Here is a 21,646-nt window from a genome sequence, read left to right as displayed (position 1 = left end):
AATGACATCTTCATTATCCATCAGACCACTCAATGTCAGTGTAGTCTAAACAGAGCATCTCCATCCGAACATCAGAAGGTTGAAAATTCCAACTTTGTTCTAATGCTTGAACAATTTTCAAGCCAACACTACAATGTACAAGTTGAGGAACATTGTACATTATTAAGAACTGTCCTGGGAATAAGCCATTGTTGGACGAGATGTCACTTTTAACTACGGAAATTGAATATAAAGGAAGGATGAAGGGAAGTAAAAAGGGGAAGGGGAAAAAAAGAGAAACACAAAGAAAGAAACTACAGATTGTATGGGTCAATGTGCCATCATACCACCATTTGTAGGAACTTACTTCGTCTAAAATTACCCCCAACATTGACCCCAATTCCTTAAGGAATTAAGACTTTACTTATTGATAAAATGTAAAATTTGCTCCCACATGAAGCTGCTAAGAAAACAGTAAGGGCAGAGAAAATTTATCAATGCTTGAAGGAGAAAGGAATACCAGTACAATGTGAGGAAATAGGGCAAGAGACTTTTGTGGAACATAAACATTAACATGGTTCAGTGGAGTAGAATGGTTCCTTCCTGTGTTGCGTACGTTGTATAAATGAATACAAGCAGTATTATCATATTTTGTTCTATAATTTAAAAAGTAACAATAACTTCAAATAATGAAAGAGTACCCACATGCAACTTCATCAAGGGCTGTTATCACCAGCCAACTGGCATTCTTCTCTGCCATCTTTGCACGCTGTTGCACAATTTTGTCTTGCCACGACATACCTGAAAGGAAGTTAAAAGCACAATTGTTGAAAATTTTAAATCGTACTTTCACAACAACACTCAGCACCATTGTATCTCAAAACTTAAACCGATCTTCACTGGTTTAGTCATTTCCTTAGGGGTCATCAGGTACAAAACAAACTTCTGGGCTCACATCTGGGATCTTGCAGTTCAATGGACAAAATTAATTTATAAAATCACTATTACTCAAGCTTTGTACTTGAGTGGAGGAAACTCAAGTCTACACTGTCAGGCAAGGATAGCACAAAATATCATAGCACTGAAAACAAATTCATCTCTTAAACATTTCACCTTTCACCCTATACCTATGACCATGGTTTTAGTGTTATCCAGCCTCAGGTGAAGAAAACCTGCATGTATTTACTCTAACTATTCCCCTCAAATTTTGTATATTTATATCGAATCTCCCCTCATTCTCTGATGCTCCAAGAAATAAAGTCCTAATCTATGCAACCTTTCCCTATAACTCAGGTCCTCAAACCCCAGTAACATCTTTCTAAATTTTCTCTGCGCTCTTTCAATCTTATTGATATATTTTGTTAGGTAGGTGACCAGAATTACACACAATACTCCAAATTCCACCTCAGCAATGTATTATAGAACTTCAGTGTAACATCCCAACTCCTGCATTCAGTGCCCTGATTCCTGAAGGCCAATGATCCAAAGTCTCACTTTAAGATGACAGCCTTTAATACCATGACAGGTCATTATGAATACTTGGTAATACCCTTTGGACTGGTCAACACTCCAGTCGTCTTTCAGGCATTTATTTATGACATTGAGGGGAATGCTTAAAAAGTTCATGTTTGTGTATCGCAACGATATTTTGATTTTTTTGAATTCCTATGAGAAGCATTATAGGGCAAAGTTGCAGTCAAAAGGATGAGTTGCAAGGTAAAAAGCAGACAAAATTGAAAAGGTGAATACAGGACTGAAGGTGTTGTATTTGAATGTGCACAGTATATGGAATAAGGTAGATGACGTAGCAGAGCTACAACATGGCATGCATGATGCTGCAGGCATCACTGAATCACGGCTAAAAGAAGATTATAGCTGGGAGCTTAATGTCCAAGGATACACATTGTATTGAACGGAAAAGCAGAAAGGCAGTGGGGTTGACTTTGCTCTGTGGGTAAAAAAAATGAAATCAGATCATTACAAAGAGGTGACATAGGGTTGGAAGGTGTCAAATCATTGTGGATAGAGCTAAGAAACTACAAGGGTGAAAAAAAAACCCAGGCAGTAGTAAGGATGTGGTTTTCAAATTACACTGGAAGATAGAAAATGCAAGCAATAGGGGCAATGTTGGAATAGTCATGGAGGATTTCAATATGCAGGCAGATTGGGAAAATCTGGTTGGTGCAGGATCTAAGAGGAGAATTTCTAGACTGCCTACAAGATGGCTTTTTAGAGCAGCTCGTGGTTGAGCCCACTAGAGGATCAGCTGTTCTGGATTGATGTTGTGCAATGAACCGGAATTGATTAGAGAGCTTAAGGTAAAAGAACCCTTAAGGCAAGTGATCATAATGTGATTGAATTCACTCTGAGATTTGAGATGGAGAAGCTAAAGTCAGATGTATCAATATTACAGTGGAGTAAAGGGAATTACAGACGCAGGAGAGAGGAGTTGGCCGGAATTGATCGGAGAAGAACACAGGCAGGGATGATGGCAGTGCAATGGCTGGAATTTCTGGAAGTAACTCAGAAGGCACAGGATATATACATCCCAAAGAGGAAGTAGTATTATAAAGGCAAGATAACACAACAGTGGCTAACCAGAGAAATCAAAGCCAACGAGATATAAAAGCCAAAGAAAGGGAACATAATGGAGCAAAAATTAGTGGGAAGTTAGAGGATTGAGATGCTTCTAAGAACCAACAGAAGGTAGTTAAAAAAGTCATTAAGGCAAAGATGGAATATGAAAGCAAGCTAGGCAATAATATTAAAGAGGATACCAAAAGTTTCTTCAGATATACGTTTATATAAAGTGCAAAAAGAGGCAACAGTGGATATTGGACCACTGCAAAACAATGCTGGAGAGGTAGTAATGGGGAACAAGGAAATGGCGGACAAACTGAATAAGTCTTCACAGTGGAAGACACTAGCAGTATGCCGCAAGTTCGAGAGTGTCAGCGGGCAGAAGTGCATGAAGTTGGAATAACTAGAGAGAAGGTTCTTTTGAAACTGAAAGGTCTGAAGGTAGATAAATCATCTGGACGAGATGGTGCACACCCCAGGGTTCTGAAAGAGGTGGCTGAAGAGATTGTGGAGGCATCAACAATGATCTTGCAAGATTCTGGAATGGTTTGGAAAAACAGGAAATCGCAAATGTCACTCCACTCTTCAAGAAGGCAGAGAGGCAGAAGAAAGGAAATTATAGGCCAGTTAGTCTGACCTCTGGTTGGGAAGATGTTGGATCAATTGTTAAAGATATGGGTTTGGAGTACTTGGAGGCAAATGATAAAATAGGCCATAGTCAGCATGGTTTCCTCGAAGGAAAATCTTGCCTGACAAATCTGTTGGAATTCTTTGAAGAAATAACAAGTAGGATAGACAAAGGAGAATCAGTTGATGTTGTGTACTTGGATTTTCAGAAAGCTTTTGACAAGGTGTCACACATGAGGCTGCTTAACAAGTTATGAGCCCATGGTGTTACAGGAAAGATCCTAACGTGGAAAAAACAGTGGCTGGTTGGCAGGACGCAGAAAGTAGGAATAAAGGGAGCCTTTTCTGGTTGGCTGCTAGTGACTAGTGGTGGTCCACAGGGGTCTGTGTTGGGACCAATTCTTTTTACATTATATGTCAATGATTTGGATGATGGAATTCATGGCTTTGTTGCAAAGTCTGTAGATACTATAAAGATAAGTGGAGGGGCAGGTTGTTTTGAGGAAGTAGAGAGGCTACACAAGGAAATAGACAGATTAGGAGAATGGGCAAATAAATCACAGATGGAATACAGTGTTGGGATATGTATGGTCATGCACTTCGGTAGAAGAAATTAAAAGGTTGACTATTTTCCAAATGGAGAGAAAATATAAAAAGCTGAGGCGCAAAGAGATTTGGGAGTCTTTGTGCAGGATTCCCTAAAGGTTAAAATGCAAGTTGAGTCTTTGGTGAGGAAGGCAAATGCAATGTTAGCACTCATTCATTTCAAGAGGACTTGAATATAAAATCCAGGATGTAACGTTGAGACTTTACAAAGCACTAGTGAGGCCTCACTTTAAGTATTGTGAGCAGTTTTGGGCCTCTTATCATAGAAAGAATGTGTGAAACTGGAAAGGGTTCAAAGGAGTTTCACAAAAATGATTCCAGGATTTTCATATTAAGAGTGTTTGATGGCTCTGGGCCTGTATTCACTAGAATTCAGGAGAATGAGGAGTGACCTAATTGAAACCTATCAAATGATGAAAGGCTTTGATAGAGTGGATGTGGAGAGAATGATTCATATGGTGAGAGAGTCTAAGACCAGAGGACTAAGCCTCAGAATAGAGGGGCATTCTTTTCAAACGGAGATGAGAAGGAATATCTTTAGCCAGAGAGTAGTGAACCTGTGGAATTCTTTGCCACAAGCAGGTGTGAAGGCCAAGTCTTTATGTATATTTAAGGCAAAGGTTGATAAGATTCTTGAATGGTCAGGGCATGAAGGGATACGGTGGCAAGGCAGGAAACTGGGGCTGAGAGGAAAAATGGATCAGCCATAATGAAACTGTGGAACAGGTTCAATGGGCCAACAGACGTAATTCTGCTCCTATATTTTATGGTCTTTATGGTAACGCATGCAAGACAGATTCTTCAGTGCCTGTTAAAGAATTGCCTGTTCATGAAATTCGAGACGAGTAAGTTTCACATCCTCAAAGTTTCTTTTTTGGGATTTGTCATCTCGCAAGGAAATGTTCTTATGGATCCTAAAAAAAACGTGCAGTACAAGACTGGCCTCCACCTACTTCTGTTAAAAAAGTTCAACAGTTTTTGGGGTTCGCAACCTTTTACAGGAGGTTTATTTGAAACTATAGGTCAATAGCAGCCCATCTGACAAATATGACCAAAAAGACATCAGTGTTCTTTCTATTGGCCCCCGGAGGCTGAGACAGCTTTTAAAAAGCTGAAGAACCATTTTGTTACTGTCCTAATTCTGCATCCACCTGATCCCGAGCTACCACTCATCGTTGAGGTAGTTGCCTCTGATATTGAAGTGGGTGCCATTTTATCTCAGAGATCCACTGCTGACTAGAAACTTCATCCCTGTGCCTATTTTTCCATCACCAGTTGAGGTGAATTACGACATCAGAATAGAGATCTCTTGCCAGTGCAGTTGGCACTAGAGGAATGGTGGCATTGGTTTGAGGAGGCTAGGCACCCATTCATCCTCTGGACGGACTGTAGGAACTTGGCTTATACTCAGGGTGTGAAAAGACTGAATTCCTGACAAGCCCACTGGTCACTGTTTTAATTGTTTTAATTTTATTATAACATATCCTCCTGGGTCTATAAATCATCTACCAATGCATTTTTGAGACCCTAGATATGGAGAGGTTAGAACCCATTATACCGTGTGAAAGGTAAGTGGTCCTCCTGGCTGATCATATGCCCTGCCTGAGTTGTAATCTAACTAAGATCCTTAAATGGGGTCACACTTCTAAGATAACAGGTGGCCCATTATATATAAGAACATTAAGTCATTCATTCAGGCTTGTGACATTTGTGCCTGTTAAAAGATCCTAATTCCCCTCCTCAAGGCCTTCTTCAACCTCTACCCACTCCTCCATGCTCCTGGTCTCACTTTCTCCAAGTTTTATTACCAGTCTGCCCCCATCACATTCCTTTATGTTAGTTGTGGTCGATAACTTTTCCAAGGCTTGCTGAAAAATTCCTCTAACCAAGATACCAACAGCCTGAGAGACTGCAGAAGTTCTTATGCACCAGATTTTCTGTATACATGGTTTTCCCACTGACATTGTTTCAGAAAGACGTCCCCAATTCATCTCCAAATTCTGGCTAATATTTTCCAAGTTGATTGGGGCTACATCTGGTCTTTCTTCAGGATTCTATCGTCAGACTAATGGACAGATTGAGAGGACAAACCAGGACTTGGAGCAAATCCTTCGCTGCCTGGTGTCCAGTAATCCATCCCCCTGGAGTGTCCATTTAGTCTGGAAGCAGGTCACCCCGGTACTCAACATTCATCACTGGATATGACTCCCTTCGAATGTCAATTTATGATTCAGCCTCCACTCTTCTCTGATCAGGATGCAGAGGTTGGTGTCCCCGGAGATGAACAATTTGTACAGAGATGCTCAAGGCCAAGGAGACCCTGGAAGAGAGTTTGGCCCAGTAAATGGACAAGGCCATCAGAAAAAGGTGACTAAGTCCCTCATTCTATTCTGTAGAGCAGGTCTGGCCTTCAATTAAAGAACTTCCACTCAAACTAGAATCACAGAAACTAGCCCCTCACTTTATTGGCCCTTTTAAAGTTATTAGGAAAATTAACCCAGTAACACAGTTTCTTTCATGCTCTGGAGTGCCTTTAAGGTGGCAGTGCTAACCCCTCATTGCTTGGTCATCTTCATCCTTGCCTAGTGAAGTTCTGGCCAAGTTATTCTAAGTTATGCAATACCTTGCAAGTTCTCAAACATAAGAAAATCCAAGGTAACACACACAAAATGCTGGAGAGACTCAGTAGGCAAAGCAGCATTATGGAAAAGAGTAAACAGTCAATGTTTCGAGCAGAGTCCTTTCATCAGCTGAAGGGCTTTGGTCTGAAATGTCAAATGTTTATACTTTTCCATAGAAGCTGCCTGGTCTTGTAAGTTCTACAGTTCAACTTTGCCTCTTTTGTTAATAAAACCTCTAGTTTGTTTAACCCCTCCGAGGTTCTGTGTGATCCTGTGCTTGGTTCTGAGATGCATTGTGACACTCCTTGTTTCAAAGCATATCTCATTCCTACCCAGGTTGGTAATCACAAAGTGCAACACCTCACACTCAACTACATTAAACTCCATCTGCCATTTTCCAGCTCGTTTGTCCAACTGAGGCAGATCATTCTACAAAGTTTGAGAGCATTCCTCACTGTTCACTATGCCCCCAATCTTGGTGTAATTGCAAATTTGCTGATTCAGTTTACCACATTATCTAAACCATTAACTGCTAAGATTGACTTAAATACATAAAAGTAGCTGCACATGAAAACATTTGATTTGTCCTGAAGACTTTGAAAATAGTTTTAAGAGATGGCTTACTCCTTTCATTTTTGAATTAGTTGATGGACAGAAGTAAAACGCAAGACCTACAGGTCATGGATTAAGAGTGAAAGGTAAAACGTTTAAGTGGAACATGAGGGAGAACTTCTTCACTCAGAGGGTGGTGAGAGTGTGGAAAAAGCTGCCTGCAGAATTAGTGGTTATGGCCTTGATTTCAACATTTAAGAGAAATTTGGATAGGTACATGCATGGGAGGGGTATAGAGAGCTATGGTCCAGGTGTACATGGAACCAGGCAGATGAATTCTTGGCACCAACTAGATGAGCAAAAGTGTACTGTGACTCTACATACAATTAATAGATGTGCATGCTAAAATATTCACTTGCCTTGATACAGAAAGTGACCTTTTGTGGTATTCAAAGAATAAAATTTGAAATAGAAATTTGATGTAACAATTAAAATCATTTTAAAATTTTGGGCTGTATTCAAAATAGCAGCATGGAATGGCTTAAGATATTAAGAAAAAAATCAGACCAATTCCAAATGTCTTAAAACCAGTGATCTTTTTTCAACTTTATTGAACTTTAGCTCAAAATAAGGTTTTTTCAAAAGATAGCAGACTTACCAGTATAACTCAAATCCATAACTAACAAAGGTTTACAAGGTCGGCTCGGCTGATCCTTCCAAATCGTATCAGCAAGATTTTCTTCCATAGGCACAAGAATATGACCTGCATTCTTCAGTGCTTTAGATAATGTTTTCCATTGATCTGGAAAATGTGCAGAGGTATGCCAAGGCACCAGAAAACATAGAAAATTAAAGGCCATCTTTTCATGTTTTTCATTTCTATTTCCAATCTAAATATGATTATTGCTAAAACACATACAGAAAGCCTAAACACACAAAATTTAAAACAGTAATAGTTCTTGCCATGTCATGAAGTATCTTTGATAATTTATCTTCAAAAAGCTAGCAGTTTCTATGTATTAAACACTTACTACATATTCTGCCCCAAGACCTTACTCTCTAGAAAGTATCAAATTAAACAATAGTGATAAATTTAAAACTACATTAAAAAATATTAAAAACTTAATACCACAGTGATGAAAAACTTAAACCCAATAGTGAGATGTAATATATCAAAGGGTTCACAAACCTTAACGCGATTGTTCTACATATTATAACCTTTATGAACAATGACAATTCAAGGAAATGAGAGGAAATCCTGAAAATAAATTGGTAATAAGCAAAATTTACTTACCATATGCAATAATAAAAGGATCCACACCAACCTTTGACTGTTCAGGTAATACCTTTATCAGCCAATCTTCCTGGCTTGGTGTGCTCTTTAAACCTAAATAAATAAAGTGTTTTTCTTAATTTTATCCATACAGTGTCTTTCTTAACTTCTGGTCAAAGTACTTTAAAACTAAAGAAATACTTTGAAGCTATGTAACTATTATAAAATAGGTACAGCAGTCAAATTTACTCACTCAAGATTGGAGTTTCAGTTATAAGCATACTTTCAAGGTATTGTGAAACTTTTACAGCCTGTTTACCATAAGACATTGGAGCAGAATTAGGCCAACGGCCCATCGAGTCTGCTGCATCATTCAATCATGGCTGATCCTTTTTCCTCCTCCTCAACCCTAGTTCCTGGCCTTCTCCCCGTAACCTTTGATGTCATGTCCAATCTCTGCCTTAAATACACCCAATGACCTGGCCTCCACAGCTGCATGTGGCAACAAATTCCACAAATTCACCACCCTTTGGCGAAAGAAATTTCTCCGCATCTGTTTTGAAAGGGCGCCCCTCTATCCTAAGGTTGTGCCCTCTTGCCCTAGACTCTCCACCTTGGAAAACATTCTTTCCACATCCACTCTATCTAGGCCTTTCAACATCTGAAAAGTTTCAATGAGATCTCCCCCCATCCTTCTAGACAAGTTTCCACTACAATAACAGAATAATGTTCAATTAATCAGTCTATACAGGGAGGTTACTTGATTGAAGTATTCACTCAGATCCTTTGATAATTCACCAGCTCTTCTCTAAAACATTGTCAATGAATCTACTATATCCATTTGAGAGAGATTAGATAAGTCTCTGGTTTCAATACATCTTCCACAAGATGGTACCTCCAACAGCACAGTACTCTTCTGGTATTGCATTGCAGTCAGCCTTGAATTTTGTCTTCACATTCAACAGCGTGATCTGTCATTGCCCACTCAGCCATGGACAACTCCGAGCACATTTAAAAACAAATCAACTATCGGCACAAATATTCCAACTCACAATTTTAGGCAGGTATCAAATAGTGGGCACTTTATGAGGTACACTTCTACACCTGCTTGTTAAAGAATGCTGACGTGGTCCAGATGTTCAGTTGTAGTTCAGACCAAACATCAAAATGAGAAGAAATGTGATCTAAGTGACCTTGACAATGGAATTATTGTCGGTGCCAGACATAGTCGTTTGAGTATCTCAGGAACTGCTATCTCCTGGGATTTTCTCACAAGAGTTTTCAGAGAATAGCGTGAAAAACAAAAAAAAATCCAGTGAGCAGCAGTTCTGTGGACGAATATGCCTTGTTAATCAGAGGGGTCCAGGAGAATGACTAAACTGCTTCAAGCTGACAGAAAGACTACCATGACCATGAAGCCTTGCGCATGCATGGCGTGGGCATACGTGGCGTGCCCATGCGCGTACGTGCCGATTTTTTTTCCCACTAATTGGTTTTGGCTTAATCTTCCTGACTACGCTGTACATACATTATTTCTACTTTATATAGGCTGTGTATTTATCATATCATTCCTGCTTTTACTATATGTTAGTGTTATTTTCGGTTTTATGTGTTATTTGGTATGATTTGTTAGGTTATTTTTTGGTTCTGGGAACGCTCAAACATTTTTCCCATATAAATTAATGGTAATTGCTTCTTCACTTTACGTCATTTTGGCACAAAAGGTTTCATAGGAATGCTCTACCTTAACAGGGGAAATACGGGACAAACCAATTTAGCCCAATATACAGGATGTCCCGGCAAATACGGTACAGTTGGCAACCCTATGTTCAGGTTCAACAGAGCGTGACAGGGAATGAGGAAAGGTGCAGCTGACTCACATCGTTCCCTCGCGGCCCGGTAGCACATGCTTTGCGGCCTGGTGGTTGAGGACCACTGCAGTAGAGGACTAAAGGCAGGCAAATTGGATAAGCTCTTTCATAGAGCCAGGAAAGGCATGATGGGCCAAATGGCTCACTCCATGCACCTATAATCCACAACAATGAGCAAGTACACAAGGAAATAAACTTCAGAACAATTAACTTCCCTCACTGGTCAGGGGAGGTACAGATGGACGCTACACATTATATCAGAATTTATACTACTCCATGATACAGTTAATTATTGATTAGTCTGATCTCTTAAAAGCTAAATGTACATGCAATCACTCACCCAATTTCATTAGGATCCAGTTTTTATCCATTTGCTGGGCAGCCTGAAGAAAATAACGCCCATCTGTCCACATGGCTGCATACTCCTCTGTTACAATTGCAGTACCTGAAGACCAGAATCAGGTTTATTATCACCAGCACGTGTCATGAAATTTGTTTACTTAACCATATTGCTAACCCTCAGCACATTCCATATTATTTACAACTAAAGCACAAAGTGCAGTTAGTAGGGAAATCATTTATGCAGTCACCAAATTTCCTACACTCAGATCAAACCACAATGTACTCACCAACTGATTGCTGACGGGTTCAGCAGCTGATTTTGAGAAATGGTTTAAAGTTGTGCTGGAGTAAATATGGGCACTGGAGAGAGCAAGTTCATGGACTGAATGCCCCTCTCCCTCTCAAAACAGTTCTACACTATCCACCAGAGATGATTCTTTACAAGTAGTGTGTTGATGATTTATTGTTGTTGCCTGTGTTATTCTGCTGAATATTATGTACGTATAATGCCAGCATTGGATGTGCAACAATACTCGCAGACTGCCCCAACACATCCTCAGGTTGTGCTGGTTGTTAACACAAACGATGCATTTCACTGTATATTCTGATATATGTAGGATAAATAAGTGATTCCACAGCACTCTGTACAATGAATTGCACAGATTCACTGCCCTCAGGCCAAAGAAATTCCTCACTACAATTTTAAAGGATCATTCAGTTATTCTGAACATGTTCCCTCAGATCCCAGACTCTTACGAATGGAAGTATCCTCTCCACATCTATTCTATCCAGGCCCTTAAGTAGCAGGTAAGTTTCAATAGATCTCCCCTCATCCTTCTGAACTCCATCAAATACAGGCCCAAAGGCATCAAATGCTCTTCACACATTAAGCTTTTCATTACCAAAATAATTCATGGATGATACAAATAGAGGACTATGTAGGAGGGAAGAGCGAGATCGATCTTGGAGCAAGTTAAAAAGTTGGTACAATATCCTGTACTGTGTTGTACTTTTCTATGTTCTATACTTCACATGAAATTCATCTGGACCTTCTCTGGGGCACTTTTCACTTTTTCACTCTTCACTTTTCCTTCAATACACAGAACAGTACAACACAGAACAGACCCTTCAGCCCACAACGTTGTACCGATCTTAAAACTTACTATAACATCCTAAATGCCCTCTATTTTTCTTTCATCCATGAGAGTCTCTTAAATGTCCCCCATGTTATTGTCTTTATCACCACTCCGTACAGTGTGTTTCACACATTTATCACTCTCCAGGTTAAAAAAAAACTGACATTCCCCTATACATTCCTCCAATTACTGTAAAATTACATCTTCTCATGAAAAAGGTACTGGCTTGCCCACTTCGTTTACAGTGCTTATAAAAAATATTTTAGTATTAGAAGTTTTTGTGTTTTATTGTTTTTCAACATTGAATCACAGCGGGTTTAATTTTGCCTTTTGGACACTGATCAACAGACAGACTCATTTGCGTCGAAGTGAAAACAGATCTCTACAAAGTGACCTAAATTAATTACATATATAAAACACAAAATAATTGATTGCATAAGTATTCACCCCCTTCAAGACAGTATTTAGTAGATGCACCTTTGGCAGCAATTACAGCCTTGAGTCGGTGTGGATAGGTCTCTATCAGTTTTGTAGATTTGGACACAATTTTTCCCCATTCTTCTTTACAAAACTCCTCAAGCTGTCAGATTGCATGGGGATTGTAAGGAAACAGCCCTTTTCAACTCCAGCCACAAATCCTCAGTTGGATTGAGGTCTGGACTCTGACTTGACCACTCCAAGACATTAACTCTGCTTTTAAGCCATCCCTGTGTAGCTTTGGCTTTATGCTTAGGGTCATTGTCTTGCTGGAAAACAAATCTTCTTCCTCCAGGATTTCCCAGTATTTTGCTGCATTCATTTTACCCTCTACCTTCACAAGTCTTCCAGGACCTACTGCAGTGAAGCATCTTCGCAGCATGATGCAGCCACTACCATGCTTCACGGTAGGGATGATGTGTTTTTGAAGGCATGGCGTTTAGCCTGATGGCCAGGAAGCTCAATTTTGATTTCATCAGACCATACAACCTTCTTCCAGCTGACTTCAAAGTCTCCCATATGCCTTCTGGCAAACTCTACCTGAGATTTCATGTGAGTTTTTTTGCCACTCTCCCATAAATCTGTGACTGGTGAAGCACCTGGGGAACAGTTGTATGCGCAGTCTCTCCTATCTCAGTCACTGAAGCTTGCAACTTCTCCAGAGTTGTCATAGGTCTCTTGGTGGCCTCTCTCACTAGTTTCCTTCTTGCACAGTCACTCAGTTTTTGCGGAAGGCCTGCTCTAGGCAGATTTACAGCTGTCCCATATTCTTTCCATTTCTTGATGATTGACCTAAATGTACTCCAAGGGATATTCAATGACTTGGAAATTTTCTTGTATCCATCTCCTGACTTGTGCTTTTCAATAACCTTTTTGTGGAGTTAACTGGAGTGTTCTTGTCTTCATAAGTCCACAAGCAAGTCTGATCCACCATTCAATCATGGCTGATCCTTTCTCCCCCCTCCTTAGCCCCACTCCCTAGAACCTTTGATGCCGTGTCCACTCAAGAACCTATGAAGGTCTACATTAAAACATCCAATGACCTGGCCTCCACAGCTACCAGTGGTAACAAATTCCACAAATTCACCACCCTCTGGCTAAAGAAATTTCTCTGCATCTCTGTTTTAAATGGACACCCTTCTATCCCGAGGCTGTCTTGTCGACTCCCCCACTATGGGAAACATCCTTTCCACCTCTACTATGTCTAGACCTTTCAACATTGGATAGGTTTCACTGAGATCCCCCCTCATCCTTCTAAATTGCAGCGAGTACAGACCCAGAGCTATTAAATGTTCCTTGTATGATAACCCCTTCATTCCCGGAGTCATCGTTATGAACCTCCTCTGAACCCTCTCCAATGCCAACACATCTTTTCTTAGATGAGGAGCCCTCACCAGTGCCTTATAAAGCCTCAGCATCACATCCCTACTCTTGTATTCTAGGCCTCTTGAAATGAATGCTAACATTGCACTGGCCTTCCTCGTCACCGACTCTACCTGCAAGTTAACCTTTCGGGTGTTCTGCATAAGGACTCCCAAGTACCTTTGCATTTAAGATTTTTGGATTTTCTCCTCGTCTGCACATTTATTCCAACTACCAAAGTGTGTGACCATGCATTTTTCAACATTGCATATCATTTGCCACTTTCTTGCCCATCCTCCTAGTCTAAGTCCTTCTGCAGCCTACTGGTTTCCTCAACGTGACCTGCCCCTCCACCAGTCTTCCATCATTTGCAAACTTGGCAACAAAGCCATCTATCCCATCATCTAAATAATTGATGTACAGCATAAAAAGATGCGGTCCCAACACCGACCCCTATGGAACACCACCAGTCACTGGCAGCCAACCAGAAATGGTGTAGTTTTCGTCAGGATACTGACTCACCAGCAGCTGGACCTTCTAGATACAGGTGTATTTTTACTACAAACAATTGAAACACCTTGACTGCACACAGGTGATCTCCATTTAACTAATTATGTGACTTCTAAAACCAACTGGCTGCACCAGTGATGATTTCGTATGCCATATTAAAGCAGGTGAATACTTATGCAATCAATTACTTTGTATTTTATATTTGTAATTAATTTACATCACTTTGTAGAAATCAGTTTTCAATTTGACACAAAAGAGTCTCTTTCTGTTGATCAGCATGAAAAAAGCCAAATGAAATTCATTGTGATTCAATGTTGTAAAACAATAAAACATGAAAACTTCCGGGGGGGGGGGGGCTGAATACTTTTTATAGGCACTGTATGCCTCTAATCATCTTATACACTTCTATAAAGTTACATCTCATCCTCTTTTTCTGCAAAAAGAATTGCTCATTATTGTTTTCCTTTCCAGAAACCCATCCAAAGTTCAAGGTACCTGTCTACGGTTTATCATAATTACACACGAACATCTTTGGATTTATAGACATGGAAATGCACAGCTGTATTATACATTTAAAGTGCATTCATTTAAACAATACCTCAGCCACAATATTCTATTTATATCAGATTATGTCAGCATTTCATGAATTTTGACACTAAATTTTACTGACCTGCAGAACCATCGAAACCTGAAAGAAACTCACGCCTACGGTCACACGCAGCAATATATTCACTCTAAGAAGAAAAACAAGCATGAATTTAACAGAGACAGCAAAGAACATAATCATATAATGCAGATCAACCACTTTATGCTAATTGTAAAGCTATTGTCTGTGGTCAGTGAAGCAGTTATTAGTCTCAATAACAGAGAAGTTAGATATTACTCAAAAGGCCGCTAAAGGGCAATGCAATTATGATTGAAAGCTGCCCGGTGGGTGCAAACAAATCATAATTATCCATAGCAATCTGAGACAATGGATGGATTCTGAATATAGTATACATGGCAACATAAAACAGAATGCAACTGACCAGTTCATCATCAGCTAAATATTGTGTGATTCCTTTTAAATAAAATACAACAATGCAATATCCGAGAAGAAACATCTAAAGTGGAGAATAGCTTAAAAAAGTAGAAAGTAATATTTAAGACTAGCTGTATCTCTTTACTGTGACTTTAACCATTGGAGTGTTTTCCCACTGACTTCAGTTTTATCAAGCACCTTAATACCACAGTCCATCAAAAGCTGCCTTGATGTCAGGAGTAACCCATCTCACCTTGCCTGCAACAAAAACAGCATTTACTAGACAGAGCAAAGCAACCTCAGAACTAACCAGATCAGTCCTATCATATTAAATTGTGAATGGTGGTCAACAATTAAACATTTGACATAGGAAGGAAAAATAGCTGAAAAATTCAAAGGAAGTTGATTATCAAAGTAAATATATATCACCATATACCGTACTACCCAGATTCATTTTCTTATGAGCATTCATAGTAAATAGAAAGGAACACAAAGTGAAAAACCCACACGACAGAGACAAACAACCAATGGGCAAAAGGCAATAAACGGTGCAAATACAAAAAGAAAAAAATAATAACAGTTAATAAGTTGCAATAAATATTGAGAAAACAAGTTTTAGAGTCCTTAAAAGTGAGTTCATAGGTTGTGGTATCAGTTCAGTACTGGAGTGAGTGAAGTTATCCCTGTGGTTGAGGAGTAATAACTGGTGGTGTGGAACTTGAGGTTCCTGTATCTCCTTCCTGATGGTTGCAGTGAGAAGATGGTGCCCAGGATGGTGGGGGTCCTTGACAATGGATGCTGCTTCCCTGCGACCATGCTCTTTGTAAATGTGCTCAATGGTGAGCAAGGCTTTACTTGTGATGGGCTGGGCTGTATCCAGTACATTTACCTGTGATGGACTGGGCTGTATCGAGTACATTTTGTAGCTTTTTCCCCCCCCCGTTCAAGGGCAATATATATAGCAAGCACTACAGTATCAGACATCCTTTCAGCATAGCACTGAAGAGCCATGCTCTAGGATTAGCTGCACTTCCAGCCAAGGACAAGTTACAGACCTAGCATTACTAGCAGCATAGAAAATCAATTAGATCTGTGTTGTTCATCAAAATCCAGTCTTGTTAACCAATCTGTGCTCAATTATTAGCAAAGTGATGGTAGTTGTGGTTGACAATCCATCATGTGGCACTTACACACTGAAGCCAGTTTACATTTTGCTAGGACCACCCAGCTCTAGAACTTATCATAGCAATGGAGCCAACAGCCAAATTCCAGAGGCAAGATTACAACGATTGCTCCCGCCTTCAAGGCAGCATTTGATGGAACACATGTATGGGGTGTCAGGGAGGGGTAGCACCTCTGGTGGGGAACATGTCGCGTCCTTTTCAACGCAAACAACAGGAATTCTGCAGATGCTGGAAATTCAAGCAACATACATCAAAGTTGCTGGTGAATGCAGCAGGCCAGGCAGCATCTATAGGAAGAGGCGCAGTCGACGTTTCAGGCCGAGACCCTTCGTCAGGACTAGAAGGGTCTCGGCCTGAAACGTCGACTGCGCCTCTTCCTATAGATGCTGCCTGGCCTGCTGCGTTCACCAGCAACTTTGATGTATGTTGCGTCCTTTTCAAGGTGGTTAGTCCACCTTTGGTCCCCACCTGGCACTCAGCTCTCACCTGTGGCTCCCCGAAGCTGTTTGCATGCGACAGCAGCCACACCCCGGGCAACAGCTTCGACAAGCCGGCTAAACCAGGTGAGGGTAGCCAACGGGTCTCAAACCCTCAATGAGATAGGGAGTTGTCTATCCCAGCATGTGAAGACAGACTCCGGCGGATTGAGCAGACGAGATCAATGGAAGGTCCAACAGTCAAGAAGGCGGTCTCTGCAAGTGTTGTGGAACGTGTAGAGTAGGACAAGACACAGAAGATGTCCTGGTCATCCACTGCGCCTAGTCCCATCTCCAACCGTCTCGACTCTGTCTTGCCACTGGATCCAGATGGGAATTGGGAAGAGAGAGTGAGGCTGACTGTGCGCAACTCTCCCTCACTTAAATCCAAATCACGCGCTAGTCTCGACACCATCATAAAAGTGCAGAGGTCCTCATTGATGTCGACGATGGACGAACAAGGTGCCTGGTAAAACTGAAGGCAATGGGCACCAAAGGAAATCATCTGATGTCATACTGTTTGATGTACTCAGTGGAGTTCAGAGATAATAAGGGGCAGGGGGGTGCATATCATTGAAACTTGAATACAAGAAGTCCTGGATAGAGTGGATGTTGAAGGTGATGTTCCTATTAGTAGAAGTGTCTAGGATTTGAGGGCAAAGCCTCAGAAGAAAGGGATATCCCTTTACATTAGGAGGAATTTCTTCAGCTAGGTGAAGAAATGATTGCCAGTATTGTGTTCCGCTGTCAACAACTTACATACACCCAAACTTTCAAACTGGAATTCGTTGCCACAGAGTGCTGTGGAGGCAAAGTCATTTGGTGTATTTAAAGTGGAGACTACTGGGATCCTGATTAGTAAGGGAATTAAAGGTCATGGCAAGTTTGTGGGAGAATGGGGTTGGAAACAGATCTGCTGTGGGCCAGCTGGTCGCGTAATGACATTGGCGCCGGACCCAACAGGTTCAAAACCAGTCATGTCCACTCCCGAGTACGCTTTCCATCCGTGCCAGGTTGAGTGTCGAGATCACAACTCGACCTCGTAAAATAAGGGGAAAATACTACAAAAATGTCTGTGTGAGGAGTGGCCCGCCACACAGTCTCTCTCTCTCTCGTTCCGCACCTTGTAAAAAAGCCATGAAAAAGACATCATCATGGACGCACGCACACACACACGGAGGCACACGCACAGACTCGCACAGACGTGCACACACACACACACAGACGTGCACACACACACACACAGACGTGCACACACACACACACACGGACGCACACGCACAGACTCGCACAGACGTGCACACACACACACACAGACGTGCACACACACACACACAGACGTGCACACACACACACACGGACGCACACGCACAGACTCGCACAGACGTGCACACACACACACAGACGTGCGCACACACACAGACGTGCGCACACACACACACACGGACGCACACGCACAGACGTGCACACACACACACACAGACGTGCACACACACACACAGACGTGCACACACACACAGACGTGCACACACACACACAGACGTGCGCACACACACACACACACGGACGCACACGCACACACACACACACGGACGCACACGCACAGACGTGCACACACACACACACACAGACGTGCACACACACACACAGACGTGCACACACACACACACGGACGCACACGCACAGACTCGCACAGACGTACACACACACACACACACACAGACGTGCACACACACACACACAGACGTGCACACACACACACACACACACAGACGTGCGCACACACACACACACACACAGACGTGCGCACACACACACACACGGACGCACACGCACAGACTCGCACAGACGTGCACACACACACACAGACGTGCACACACACACACACAGACGTGCACACACACACACACAGACGTGCGCACACGCACACACACGGACGCACACGCACAGACTCGCACAGACGTGCACACACACACACACAGACGTGCACACACACACACACAGACGTGCACACACACACACACACACACACAGAGACGTGCACACACACACACAGACTCGCACAGACGTGCACACACTCACAGACGTGCACACACACACACACACACAGACGTGCACACACACACACACACAGACGTGCACACACACACACACACGGACGCACACGCACAGACTCGCACAGACGTGCACGCACACACACACACACACACACACACACACACACACAGACTTGCACACACACACACACGGACGTGCACACACACACACACACACACACACACAGACGTACACACACACACACACACACACACAGACGTGCACACACACACAGACGTGCACACACACACACACACACGGACGTGCACACACACACACACAGACGTGCACACACACACACACGGACGCACACGCACAGACTCGCACAGACGTGCACACACACACACACACACAGACGTGCACACACACACACACGGACGTGCACACACACACACACACACAGACGTGCACACACACACACACAGACGTGCACACACACACACAGACGTGCACACACACACACACGGACGCACACGCACAGACTCGCACAGACGTGCACACACACACACAGACGTGCACACACACACACACAGACGTGCACACACACACACACGGACGCACACGCACAGACTCGCACAGACGTGCACACACACACACAGACGTGCACACACACACACACACACAGACGTGCACACACACACACACGGACGCACACGCACAGACTCGCACAGACGTGCACACACACACACAGACGTGCGCACACACACAGACGTGCACACACACACACACACGGACGCACACGCACAGACTCGCACAGACGTGCACACACACACAGACTCGCACGCACACACAGACGTGCACACACGCATACACAGACTCGCATGCACGCACACAGACTCGCACGCACACACAGACGTGCACACACGCATACACAGACTCGCACGCAGGCACATGCCAAAAAAAAAGGAAAACGATCTGCTGTGATTCAATGGCACAGCAGGCTTGAGGAGCTGAATGGCACAATTCTGCTCCTATAACTTATAGCCACCTCCCTTGTTTCTCTTAATTTTCAGAAATCTATCAATCTGTTTTGAATGTAATCAATAACGAGCTACCACAGCTGTCCTGGACAGAGTTCCACAGGCTCCTCGCCAGCTCGGTGAAGAGGCTTTGCTTCATCTCAGTTATGTTGTTTTTGACCTGATTTCAGATTCTTCCCCTTATCTCCGAACCCCACTGAGTACATCAAACAGTATGGGGATAGAGCTGGAAAAAACAATGCTGTAGTGTAACCTCATTGACAGGCAGCAAAGGTGTGAAGACTCTTACATTGTGTGTGTAAAAGATGAATGTAATGAAAACATGGAATACAGTTAAGGACTGAAAGGTAACCAATTTAAATAGCAATTCCATTCTATGTGGCATAATTATTTCTAATGTTGAGATGACTGGTCTGGGTACCTGATGGTTGTCTCCTGAAGGCACAATCAGAGCTTGAACTGGCTCCTTCATCTGCTTCATCACCTGCCTCAGCTGTTTCAACAGCTCTGTTGTGACTTTCGGGGACATGATTCTTTCTGCTGCAATTAGGCAATAGAAAAGTAGGGTTAGCAACTACAGTGACTCCTCAATAACAGCCCTGGCTTTCAAAGGTAAATGAAAACAAATGATGTTGCAGCATGAAAAATTAAAAATTAAAGAAAGTTTAGTTTTGTCACATGTACACTGAAACATAAAGTGAGATGGTTCCTTGTGCTCGGGCAGCCTGCAAGTGTTCTCATGCTTCTAATGCCAACATAGCATGCCCACAATTTACCATCCCAAACTCTACACCTTTGGAACATGGGAGGAAACCAGAGCTGTACTGGGGAGAATGTACAAACTCCTTACAGACAGTGGCAGGAATCAAACCCCATCTGACAGGTGGCATGCTGCAAAGCACTGCTTTAGCTGCTATGCTACCGTGCCACCCTGACATACGTAACACATTGGTTAGAGTTTCAGAATCCCAGAGAGCAAAATCAGGATCAAATCAAACCAGTGTCCACAAATCTCAATAATGGATTCTAGTCATTTTTAATGTATAATTTAAAACAATATTTAAAATTTACTTTCTCTTCTATTTGGGACCTTTCCTTTCCTATAAAGCTAACAGCAATAAATATTCTGAAATCAGGCGATCCCACTTCAAGTGATGGGCCTCAAATTATATAACAGACATCATCATCTTCCACATCAAGGACAGCATGCCCAAAATACAGAAGATGCAAGTGGGATGGCAGTGCTTGACAACGTGAAATGGCATTTCTGCTGCATATTGTTGGTCATTGTAAGAAAATATATGTTACTTAGAAAAATGTAGGATGATGGGAGATGTTGAAATATCATCTTGCTCAGGAGATCACAAGACAAAGGAGCAGAAGTAGGCCATTCAGCCCATCGAGTCTGCTCCGCAGCTCCCCCATGAGCTAAACTATTCACCCGTCTACTTCCAATTTCCGGCTTTTTCCCCATATCCCTTGATACCCTGACTAATTAGATACCTGTCAATCTCCTCCTTAAACACCCTCAATGATTGGGCCTCCACAGCTGTATGTGGCAACGAATTCTACAAATCCACGACCCTCTGGCTAAAAAAATTTCTCATCTCTGTTTTAACCGGGTACCCTCTAACTCTAAGACTATAGCCTCTTGTCCTGGACTCACCCACCAAGGGAAACAACCTTTCCACATCTACTCTGTCCAACACTTTCAACATTCGAAACGTTTCTATGAGATCCCCTCTCATTCTTCTATACTCTAATGAATACAGTCCAAGAGCCGACAAACGCTCCTCATATGTTAGCCCCTGCATTCCAGGAATCATCCTCATAAATCTTCTCTGAACTCTCTCCAACATCAGTACATCCTTTCTAAGATAGGGGGCCCAAAACTACACACAGTATTCCAAATGAGGTCTCACTAATGCCCCATAGAGCCTCATCAACACCTC

General features: G+C 42.2%; 1 protein-coding gene across 2 annotated transcripts in view; it reads right to left on the bottom strand.

Moving 5' to 3' along the window:
- xpnpep1 (X-prolyl aminopeptidase (aminopeptidase P) 1, soluble) overlaps positions 1–21,646 on the bottom strand; it is a 123,948-nt gene that overhangs the window by 93,493 nt on the left and 8,809 nt on the right. For both annotated transcript variants that reach the window (XM_063071253.1, XM_063071252.1), the window contains 6 exons: positions 20,116–20,234; positions 14,607–14,670; positions 10,450–10,554; positions 8,260–8,352; positions 7,624–7,767; positions 685–780 (listed from right to left, as the gene is read on the bottom strand). In XM_063071253.1, the coding sequence (XP_062927323.1) occupies positions 685–780; positions 7,624–7,767; positions 8,260–8,352; positions 10,450–10,554; positions 14,607–14,670; positions 20,116–20,223 (610 nt within the window). In that variant the 5' untranslated portion in view covers positions 20,224–20,234. The remainder of the gene's footprint in view (positions 1–684; positions 781–7,623; positions 7,768–8,259; positions 8,353–10,449; positions 10,555–14,606; positions 14,671–20,115; positions 20,235–21,646) is intronic.

Source organism: Mobula hypostoma, chromosome 19 (genome assembly GCF_963921235.1).
Source record: "Mobula hypostoma chromosome 19, sMobHyp1.1, whole genome shotgun sequence".
In the NCBI taxonomy this organism is placed as follows: Eukaryota; Metazoa; Chordata; class Chondrichthyes; order Myliobatiformes; family Myliobatidae; genus Mobula; species Mobula hypostoma.
Note: the sequence above shows the minus strand (reverse complement) of the source record. Positions and strands in the feature narration are given on the sequence as shown.